Genomic DNA, 12,041 nt, shown 5'->3' with positions numbered 1-12,041 from the left:
TACCGTGTGTGTGTGTGTGTGTGTGTGTGTGTGTGTGTGTGTGTGTATGTCTGTATCTGTGTGTGGGGGTCAAACTGTGACCCCAGGAAGACTCCCCAGAGCCGTCCATCTAAACAAAAGGCACTTAGCCTAAAACAGATATACGTATGTTTGCTATACCATATATCAGCAAGAGAAGATACGACCTCTCCTAGGAGGTGTGTGATCTATGCCAGAACACTCTGAAGAGGAGTGAACGCACTCCCCTCTTCATGCTACACAGAGTTGTTACAGACCTCCTGGGATGAGACATTCTTTCAATCTACAAATGATTATATACTTCTAAGCATATATGAGTAAATATTTCTAAGCATAAATGACAATCACAATACAAATCTAACATTTCCCCCCTTTTGGCAATTATGCTAGAAAAGTCCCCAGTTATGATCACCTCATGCCTGACAGTATCAATGCAGCCATTTTTATACTCAGCATATGTCAACGCACACAGTCTGACAAATATATTAGCAGTTATCCAATTTCTCATTAATCTCATCCAATGGTAAACTGCATCCTACAAGCAAACAAATGAATTGTTAATGGTCAAAAGAGAAATTAACATTTTCAAAAACACTCCAGCTTGGTTGTGCTCCTCTGCGAGACATGTAAATCACACGTCTCTCTGCAGAGTGGTTTAAGTTCTGCAGGGCATCATAAATGTCTCTTCCAGTTGTTTCCATCACTGTTCATAGGACCAGAGTCCAAATGTATGTAGAATAAACAGTCAAACATACCAGTTGAGTTCGCCGTTTGTCAACATGGGTCTCAGCTATCTTGAAAGCTGCAGACCTCTTCAGCACTCTAGTTTTATGGCCTCTGCCAACCCCCATCACCTCACTTCAAGCCTCTGTACTGTGGGGGATACATATGACTCCTGCATTGTCCATCCTCTGCAGGAAAACCCCTCTGTGGAAAGGGTGCTGGATCCAGTTCTCTTACTGCTGTTATGATCCCAGCAGTCTTCAGTGTGCCATCGTATGCACAGTATAGTGACACAGCATTAGGTGATGTTCATAGGAAACTGCTGTCATCACCACCATAGCTTCTGGTTCCTGTGCTTTTCACAGAATCATGATGCCATCCTTGAACTCCCCCTGCTCTGTCGGTGGAGCTTGGCACGCTCCCCTCATCCTTCAGGTGCCCGTCTGTCGTCCACAATCTCCTCTGTTGGCCTCTGGAAAGCCCCCTTGGCACAGCTCTCATTCCAACGCAGCTTCGTGGTTCTTGCTGTGGCTCCAAAGTCTGATCTCATGATGGGCCCCAAACAGCTCGACCTTTGACCTCAACCACTGCCTGGGCTGTCAGCTCTGCCTGGAATGGGTTCTCGCTTCTCACTGGGCCTCTGAAGATTTCTCAGGAGATTCCTTTCAGCAATACTCTGACTGCTGCACCTGTATTTCCTTGCTAGGAGGAAAAACTTATATTTGGAAAGCATGTAAAGCTCATTTCCACTTCTCAGCAAAATGATGTCATTTCAAAAAGAAAAGAATTTAGACTGGATTTTCTCGTTGAATCCTTTTGGACAGGAACTTATTTTCTAATTGTCCCAGATAAGGGACTTTCTCCTGAGCCCATTTTAATGTGGAGAAACTCACTTGCAACAATTTTCTCGACGACGCGTCGTATAGCGCTTCCATTCTAATCGTGCAGATCTGCTCAAACAGAGATTATCAATAAAACTTTCAGTGCACTGTGAAAGTATCAAAATAAAAAGGCCTCGTTAAGTCATGACACATGCTCCTCATCTCAGGAGGGTAAATCATACCATTAGCATGATTTATCATACCATCATACTAATTGGCAGGCTCAACTTCACAACAAAAGAAAAATCATCAGCTAGATTAATTCCAAACCAACCATCAGCCGCACAACACACAACATAACCCTAATGTGTTATTAGCTATGAATTTTAATCCCCAGGACTGTACTTTTTACTCATTTAGACCACAAATTTTATTTAATTTTCCTTTTTCCCCGTCATCATAAAACATGTGACATGTTGTCATGCACTTCACAAAAGACGTTTGTTCTTATATATTCAGAGTTGTGTATCTGGGTGCAGGATTCACTCGCACATCACAACAGGAAACTCAGTGTTTTAGAGTCTCCACTCTTACAAACTCCAACACATCCCATTCACTCGTACTAGAATTCAGTCACCTTTCATTAATCTAAGAACCATCAACCAATTTGCATATCAGCTATTAACCCACTAAGTTGACAGGACAACAGAAATGCATGTTCAAAATATTATCACAAAAATAGAATTTCCCTCATACAGTAAATTACTTGTGCTGCATCAATCAGGCAGAAAGCATCTCCCAATTTACTATATTAACAACTAAATTTATTGTCTGATCACTGGTTGGTCAAACCAGAATCTTTTTTTCCCCACAAAAATTAAACTGTTGTCCTGCAACATAGTTAGTTAATTGTCAGCATTGGATAAATTCAGCATTTGATAACAAGTGTCTGTTAAATTGACACTATTTTAACACTGATGAGAGAGAAGCTGATTTTCATTGCATGTATGTTTGTTATTAGGCAGGTTTAATCGATGTCTGTGGAGCTGCATCTCCAGCAGGGCATGTTCTTAAAGCTGCCTTTCCTACACACTTCTCTGCTATTAATTGATCCTTTTTAACCAATGTGCTATGAGTCCACTGATCTTTGCATCACACCAGGTGATAAACAGACTCACATGCTCAAGATGGTGTCTAATCTTCATGAGCTCTCTTTTGTTTGTGTTAGTAGGGTTAATGCATGTTCTGCTTGTGTGTGTGATTTTGTATATGTTTCTTCTTGCAGTGTTTCAGATTCCTTCACAATTCTCCACTTAAGCAGTCAGTTTTCTTTTCCCCAGGTTTGCTAACCCAAATTTTGATTTCCCACATTAAACAACAGCATTCCTCTGTGTTCTTACCTCCTGCTCTCACCCTGTTGTCCTCTCCCACTTCAACAGTCCAACAGCCGGCAGTTCTTCTTCAGCTTTGTCCTGTGTTCCACTGTCTCTTCTTGCCATTTTCTCCAAAGGTGGCAAATGTCAAACTCCAACAGTCTCCTCAGTTCTCCTCAAAAGTCCTTTTCACAAGCACAGTGACTTTGCAGCTTGTTGGAAACACAGTGTCATTCATCCAATCAGTCAGGATGATGGTTTGCTCTTCTTCTCCACTGCTGTTTGTCCACACTGCTGCTGCTTGCTGGGACTCTTTGCTCAGGACTTCGCTGCTGTCTCTTTATCTGCCATGTTATTGCTCTTTGGAACTGCATTCCTTGTCTTCAGGGAGGAGTGAGAGCTCGCTTGTGAGGATGAGGGACACATGGAGCTGTAAATAAGTTAGCCAGAAATTGGCCTGAACATTTCCAATGATGTTAAACTATAACTTTTGTCCGACCGCTGCATATGGGAAATTGATCCGGGTCTGCTCCTCACCTGCAAGTGACACACTGAGACATTTTGATCATTATTCTCACTGCTTAACCAACACACAGAACTCTCTGTTTTTTGAACTCTCCTTTCTTAAAAGCAGAAAATGAGATTGTAGTTGTTCTTGGCTAATAAACACAAAACTTTTTTCCTATTATTTTCCATCTACAATGTAGATTCTGTCTCTTTTTTACTCTTTCTTTCTTATAACTGGTGACCTGCAGAATCACCGCTCTCACAATTTGTGACAATTACATTTACACAGCGCACACACACTGCGACTTCAGGCACATTCACACTCACTCTTTTCATCTGCATAAATAAACCATATGACTGATGATATGTGCCATGGTGATCCATAAGTATGATCACAAGTTTATCTAGTTAGTTTTCAACTCAACAAAGCAAATAAACAAAAACATGATGCTGATGCTATGAACACTCTACACATATGAATCAAGATCCAGGAAAACTGCTGCGCATCTGAAAGAAGAAGCTGAACTCACGGAGACGCTACATACTCGAGTTATCATAGTTCTCTTCCCCTTTCCTTGAGGAGTTCTCAGCCAGCTCCTGATCTGATAATGTGTAGCTTGCTCATCAGCTCAGAAGAGACCACAACGCAACCTCACACAGTGGTTGCGTGCTTTGCCCACAGTGGCAAAGACTTACATTTTCATATTCAACTCAGCTTCTCCATCATGTAGTTTTCAGCTGTTTCATACAGGGTTCAGCATAATAGTTGTTTTCATAGGCGTACTCTATATCTCAACAATGGCTCATAATAGGATGACAGTTTTCAAACAGGTCAAGTGCCTCTATGCATGTAATTAGGTAAAATATTTACCTATTTTACTTCATCTCATATGTCATTGTTGTCACGGTGGTGGACGGACTCAGGCGCAGACTGAGGTAGCACGGTTCTACAATACTTTATTTATCACTCCGGTGCGCTATGTACACGTGAAGGGGGGGAGAAACACCAGGGTCCTGGGGAAACACACTTCTTCACACTTGCTCCGCTCCTTGTCCAAGCACTCCTCACACGAACAACCCACTCACACTCACGGGGTCCAGATAAACCTGTAAACATAGACGAGGGTAAGTCGGCGGCAAGCACGGGAACAACTGATTCACAATGAAGCCAGGCAATACTGACGAGGGTTACTCAATATTCCAGCGACGAATAGCTCAGAGCGCCAGCCTTATGAGCCAGAGATCAACTGCAAATTACTCGAGATCAGCTGCAGGTGCGTGGGCCAAGGGCGGGAGCCCAGTCAGAGCTCCGCCCAGGCAGACAGGTAGGGGGGAGAGAGAGAGAGGGAGCGAGAGCGAGAGAGAGAGAAACAACAAACACTTGTGGCCACACTGGGCTGGCCGGGAAGGCACAGGGACCATGACAATTGTACTGAATTTGAGTAACCTTAAGCTTAATGCAGATTACTGTTAACAACTGGTTAAATTAATGGTCAGGAGCACAGGCTGTTGTCGATCAGGGCAATCTAAAGAATCATCTAAACATTTTGTGTCAGCAAGCGGTGGGGGAAAGCCATTCACCAGAGCTTAACTGCTGCTGATGTGGGCTGGCCTTCTCCACACGCTCTTCAAGGCTGCTGTTTTCCTAAAAACTTCTAACATTTGAGATTCTCCCGTGACTAGTTTACGCTCATGACAATTATGAGAATATAAATACCTCGCACTGTTGGGAGTAAATTCTTGCAAAAATGTGTTGTCTCCCTGTGAGGCAGTCTTACTTGCTCGGGAACCCATGATAACAACAACCGTGTCACAGACCATGCCTGCTCCGCAGCATTCACACAACAACAACACAAAATAGGCCTATTGTCCAGCACAGTCTGGACTCCGCGGAACTTCTCAACGCCTCACAAAGTGGCGGAGAACTCAACGCCTCACAAAGTGGCGGAGGACCCACTACAGTACCTCACAAAGTGGTCTGTACCTATCGCTAGCGAACTTCTCAACGCCTCACAAAGTGGCGGAGAACAACACAACCACACGGTTATAGAGTCGGGCTCTTTGAACTTACTCGGCGTTGCTTAGCGTGTAATATCAGCCTCGGATCCCGCCGATCGTCATTCGTCGAGGAGAGAAAACGGACAGCTCATCCACCGGCCCGATGACAAATTCTCACGTCTCGCTGACGTCAGGGTTCTCTCCTCGGTGAATGCCGACTCCAGGGATCCGGCTCGAAGGACCAATTAATGATAGGTTTGTAGCTTGAACCTATTCGCTGGAACGTTGAAGGCAATGTAATAACACAGCAAGCAAGACACGAGTAGGCAACATTCTTTATGTTTCACGTGCACGGGAGAGAACTGGACAGGCGCCGTTCCTTCGCTTGACCCCAGTTGCTCTCGTCCGCTCCCCCGTAACACTGCTCTTTTATTGTGGTTACATGAATATGCATAGGTTCATTAACATATGACATAGGTATGCATGTGAACAAAGAATACCGTGTGTGTGTGTGTGTGTGTGTGTGTGTGTGTGTATGTGTGTATCTGTGCGTGGGGGTCAAACTGTGACCCCAGGAAGACTCCCCAGAGCCGTCCATCTAAACAAAAGGCACTTAGCCTAAAACAGATATACGTATGTTTGCTATACCATATATCAGCAAGAGAAGATACGACCTCTCCTAGGAGGTGTGTGATCTATGCCAGAACACTCTGAAGAGGAGTGAACGCACTCCCCTCTTCATGCTACACAGAGTTGTTACAGACCTCCTGGGATGAGACATTCTTTCAATCTACAAATGATTATATACTTCTAAGCATATATGAGTAAATATTTCTAAGCATAAATGACAATCACAATACAAATCTAACACCACACCTCAACCAGATGCTTTTTCTAGCCATCAGCTACATCAGCTGTGTGTGTGTGTGTGTGTGTGTGTGTGTGTGTGTGTGCGTGTGCGGTGTTGGGGAGTAACGGAATGCATGTACCAGAGTTACGTATTTAAAACACAAAATATGAGTAACTGTATTCCGTTACAGTTACCGTTTAAATAGGTGGTAATCAGAATACAGTTACTTTGTTGAAATAAACAGAATACACAGCAGTCATTTCCTGTTTCATATGTTAGGCTATCCTCTCTCCATGCCTTCTCCAGTTTTGGTGATTAAACGCTCTTGGGCGCAGGTTTAGCTCAGTTCGATGAGGATGTATTCATATGTTGCATGGTTGTAGAGTGGCAGGCCTGGGTTCAAGTATGACCTGCTGCCATTCTTTAATTTTTTTTTAACTCAATTTCCATTTGAAATAATACAGTTTCTCTGATTCTGATTGCTGGAAACCCAAACAAAACACGCAATAAGAGGCTCTAATGTAAGCGTCCTGTTAGTGCCATCAGTTACACAATGGACCCAGAGCCAGCACAACAGAGCCAGCAGTGCACGGGCAGGAATGCATTTCTGACACCACTTCATAAGAAGAACGGGATGGGTGAAACTTCAGTATCTTGTTTGCCCTGGTGCAGGTGTGTCGCAGCGGTCATGTCAGTGGAAGGATCCGGGAGTTTCTCTGTGAATGTCACATTCCTGTGGCAGCGTGCTCGGTGCTTGCTTGGAAGATAAGGGGTTTTTCGCTTAAAAATTTTTTTTCTTCCCACGCAGTGTACAGCGGATGCTAATGTTTTTGTCGCATTTTACGGAATCAAACTCAAGGTAAAGTCAGTACTTGCACACTTTAAACGCTGCACGGTCATATGCTGTCCATTGTTGATCTGCACACAGCTGTTGCCACGAACGTCGCACTCGCTTACGTCATTGTCATAAGACATTCTCACCAAAAAATCACGGTTTTAGTAACGCAGTAATACAGCGTGCTTACGGGAAAGTAACAGTAATCCAATTACCTTTTTTGCAATAGTATTCCCTTACTTTACTCGTCATCTCATGCATGTTTCTCTTCATCATCCAGCCAGGCAAGTAATGTCTTCTATTTAATTTTAATTTTAAAATAAAACATTTTTTCTACATCAGTAATGTGTGAAACATATATTACTGTATTACAATGTCATACACCATATAACGTGTAAAACACACACTACATATCTATTATAAAGCAGTTGTCACAGGGTGTTCGTTTCACTCATCTGTTCTTGATTCGATTACACATTCCTCTCAGTTGTCCCATAAATTTGAATGACAATATGTCATGAAATATGGAAGTCTTTAAAGCACAGAATGAAAATTACAATAATCTAAGTTTAATTTAACAGTCATACAAGTACATTGAAGTATTCATCCATGAGAAATACACCTAGTCAAATTTCTCATGATCAAAAAGTGTGTAAGTATATGTGTGTGTTGCTGTTGTTATTGTTGTTGGCGGTGGTGATGGTGAATGGGGTAAGGTTGCAGACTTGTTCATTTCAGTTGTCAGACCACATCCTTTCAGCTCTCTATATAAAGCTGGGCGTCACAGTTTCAGTGCATTCAACATCTATGAGAGCCAAAAGGCAAAATGTTCTGCTTGAGTTATTTCAGTGTTTTCGTTTCATGCGTGCTCCTCATGATCCTCCAGCCAGGTGATTTATATTTTTCTATTATACTTTAATTAACTTGTAGACAATTTTCTCATTCATTTAAACAAGTAGAATGCATAGTCACATTATTTACATGTTTCAGCATTACAAAAGCAGTTGATGAAGAGTGTTTGTTTCACTCATCTGTTTTTGACTGTATCATCTGCTGATTTTGTTATGTGACTGGATATTTTCTTTTTGCTTTAGGTCATGGTTCTGAGATTATTGGAGGGAAAGAAGTCAAGCCACACTCGCTGCCTTTCATGGCTCGTGTGAAAAGTGATCGATCTTCGTGTGGCGGGACATTAATCCATCCACAATGGGTCCTGACAGCTGCCCACTGCACAGAGTAGGAATGCTTACTTTTCTTAAACTTTCAAATCAAAATATTGCAATATTTATGTTTAACTGACTGTGTGAAAGATAATAAGTAAAGAGATCTAACAAGAGATCACAAGGAAAAGGTCTGTAAGGCATGACTTGATCTGACAGCTTGGTAGATTAATGAAAACAGAAGTTGATTACACTCCAAGAAATCACAAAAAACATTTCTAATCCAGCCTTTAAAATATTCATAAACATGTATAAAAGGTGCCTTTAAAATAACAAATATACAAATAATCCTCTTTAAAGGTGTTTTATGTTACCCTTGCTTCAGAACTGGAACAAGAAAACAGACACTAATATGTGTCAGTTTATTTTGTCCAGAATGTTTTCAAGCATCATATAAAACACTTTATTATAATTATTAATGTAAAACTGCTTAATGATTGCAGAGGATGAATATACAACCTTTACAACACTGGGAAATAAGTTATTGTTCATTTTTTATTTATAGTTTATCCATTTTATTGTATGTTGTATCTTCACAGAGTATTTTGTTTGCACTAGTCATTGTCCGAGAGACAAAATTGCACTCAGTTAAAGAATAACAGACAGCACAGCTACATACACATGAAATATGAGATAGATTTCATAATCTAAAACATTTTTATAATGTTGAAATTTTCATTCAGCTATGGGAAACTATCATGAAATTCATTTAAGGCTCAATAACAGAGCGGGTGAAATTTTACAAATATAATGAGGCAACTATGATTATTTTATGATTGTTTTAAAAACTCCTGACCTATTACCATTTTATATACATGAACTGTTTTTGTTTACAGTATGATTCTAGTGATCCTGGGAGCGCACTCCCTCAGGAAAGTGGAAGTTGATTCTTGGCAGGTCAGAGTGGTTGAGAAACGATTTCCTCATCCTGGCTATGACAGCGTAACCATGGTCAATGACCTCATGTTGCTCAAGGTAAGTTGATAATTCACTGTTCAATACCAAGTGAAGCAAAAGATACCCTCCTGAAACCCAGAAGAAAAATAGTTTGATAATTTGATTTTATGTTTAGATAATTTAAATATTTTGTTTCAAAGTAACATGTTGTATCTTATTTATTGTTATTAATTTATCTTCTGTCTCTTGAAGTGGACATAAAGTCTTCTTAGATCACAAAATGATATGATGAAGCAGAGTCATATTAAGAGCTGTCAGGGCCTGACATTAGAGCGGGGTGTCCAAGTCCAGTCCTCTAGAGCTACTGTCCTGCAGCTTTTAGATGCATCCTTGTTCCGACACACCTGAATTAAATGAATGGCTTGTGTTCAGGCCTTTGCCAAACTTGATGGCATGCTGAAGAGGTAATCGAATCATTTGATTCAGCTGTGTTGAGGTAGAGATGCATCTAAAAGCTGCAGGACTGTAGCTCTTAAGGACTGGAGTTGGACACCCCTGCATTAGCGCAACAAGGTGAAAGTTCAGAAGGAGGACATACCAGCTTTTGAGGACCCTGAGAAGGGGCAAAATGAGGACAGATAGTGTCCATTGTGGATAAAAATTGTATGAGCTGGGGCTTTGAGGTTCTGAAATTTGGTTTATCAACCACCATATAGGAGACAAGCCTGTGAAGAAAAACGTCTTTTCAGGCTACTCAAAAGCTGATATGTCCTTTGAGTTTTCACCTTCCTGCTCTGATGTCTGGTCTCCCTTCACCTCAACCCCTGACAGTAGGAAGACAGACTCCCCTATTGTATGTTTCTCCTTTTCTCCCTAATCTCCGATTTCCTGAAGTATGGACATTGGTTGGAAATGTGAGGTAAATCCTGCTGTCCACTACAAAGGACAATGAATAAGTTTTGTTTTGGAAGGGGTAAAATTACTGTGCATTTCTGAAATCCTACTAAATCAAAGGTGAGGCTCTGAAATTGAAGAAAAAAAAATTAAGTTTAACTAGCAGAATTATAATATTTGTTAAAAAAAAAAAAGTATCACTTAACCCACCCCCTTTGGCATAAAATATAGATTGCATAAACAGTGGTTGACAGTCTCAGACTCATGTCCCTTACAGAGGACAAAAATTAATTGCTGGGTATTACAAGGAGGATAAAAAGTAAAAGCAGACTTATTCTCTTTAATGTATTTTTGTGTATATATAATTAGACTTTTCAGTAAGTTACAACACCTATTTTCCATTTACAAAACAAAATGTATAAATAGATGAGTGGGGGTTCAAGACTTTAGCACAGTGCTGCATGAATACTTATGTTATGTCCTGCTCTGTAAAGGTCAAATATAGACAGTCATTATCAGTATGTAACATGTCCATTTAATTATTGAACAGCTTAAGGAACCAGTGATGCTCACCAAGACAGTGAAATGTCTCCCGTTGGGCAACACCGTTAAGGAGCCTCCAGCTGGCAGCAAATGTATGGTGGCTGGATGGGGACTAACTGAAAGCAACCGACCATCTGATGTCCTCATGTCTGCCAATGTGACTGTGATCGACAGAAAGACGTGCAGCTCTTATTATGATACTGTTATCACCAGTAACATGATATGTGCTGGTTCAACTGGTAAAGAAAAGGTTGATGTCTGTAGAGTAAGTATATAAAATGTGTGTATTTTTATTAGTTCTCTGAATTAAACAGGCATTCAGCTCAACACTCTTTTGGCTTTTTCAGATCCACAAGTAGTCAAAGAATGACTACCATGTATTTGTTCTTGCTGCAGGGGGATTCAGGAGGGCCACTGTTGTGCAATGGGGAGCTGGTTGGAGCTACTTCTTTTGGAAGGAAGTGTGAGAGTGAAGAGAACGTACCGGGAGTCTACGCATTCATCTCAAACAAACAACTCAACTGGATCAAAAAAACAATGAAGTCATATGAAATGCCATGAATCCACAGGCATCAATACATATGAGCTAAGCAAGACAAAAATCTTTGATGCTTTTATGCTTAATCTGTCACTGCTTTCACCATAGAGACTACACATATATGATATCAGCCATCTCATGGTTAGTACTATCCACTGCAGAAACATAAAACCAGATCTTCTTTGTAGCCTTTCTCTAGGACAGTCATTGTAAAGGTTTGTGGATTATTTAATTTTCCAGAATTTTGGCATTTTGGCTGCTGTAACTGTAGAGTCTACATAAATGTGGTTATTTCTGAAAGAATTTCTACAAGAACAGTTCCTAAAATAACTGCTTCTTGCAGTGGAAAATGACCTTTACCCTTCTTTTATTGTTTTACTTGTGAAAAGATAATACTTACTACTGTTAACTAGAAAATTGACATAAAACATTTGTTTATGAAAACCCCCAGCAACTTTTTTATATACCTTTTACATTTTCTACTTTCTAATAAAGCTAACAGCATGAATAAAAAAGATTTCTTTTTCTTTCTCTCTTTCATTGTTTGTGCTGCAATTCTTTCAAAATTTTGTCTTTTTACTCTAACTCCTAAATCTTTAAATCTGTTTGTGATCCAAAACTGATAGTTTAGTCTTTTATTTTTTGTATTCAAATTTAATAACTTTTAACGGCTAAGAAAGATTTTTGTAATTGTATTTTCAGAAAACAAACCAGCAGATGCATGATGTGATTATTCTCTGATCTTATCAAAATACACTGTTAGACTTTTCATCTCCACTTTACGGTAACATACCGGCGTCACTGTTGCCAGTGTCATACCGTGA

At 40.5% G+C, this 12,041-nt stretch overlaps 1 protein-coding gene across 1 annotated transcript; it reads left to right on the top strand.

Moving 5' to 3' along the window:
- Window positions 1-7,901: 7,901 nt before the first annotated feature.
- On the top strand, window positions 7,902-11,732 carry LOC109194505 (granzyme A-like). Its single transcript, XM_013277601.3, has 5 exons — window positions 7,902-8,015; window positions 8,220-8,361; window positions 9,182-9,320; window positions 10,687-10,944; window positions 11,076-11,732. The coding sequence occupies exons 1-5, from the start codon at window positions 7,952-7,954 to the stop codon at window positions 11,238-11,240; spliced, it is 768 nt and encodes a 255-aa protein (XP_013133055.1). The 5' UTR covers window positions 7,902-7,951; the 3' UTR covers window positions 11,241-11,732.
- Window positions 11,733-12,041: the final 309 nt, after the last annotated feature.

This window comes from Oreochromis niloticus, linkage group LG12 (genome assembly GCF_001858045.2).
Source record: "Oreochromis niloticus isolate F11D_XX linkage group LG12, O_niloticus_UMD_NMBU, whole genome shotgun sequence".
Lineage (NCBI taxonomy): Eukaryota > Metazoa > Chordata > Actinopteri > Cichliformes > Cichlidae > Oreochromis > Oreochromis niloticus.
This window is presented reverse-complemented; position numbering and strand designations above follow the sequence as displayed.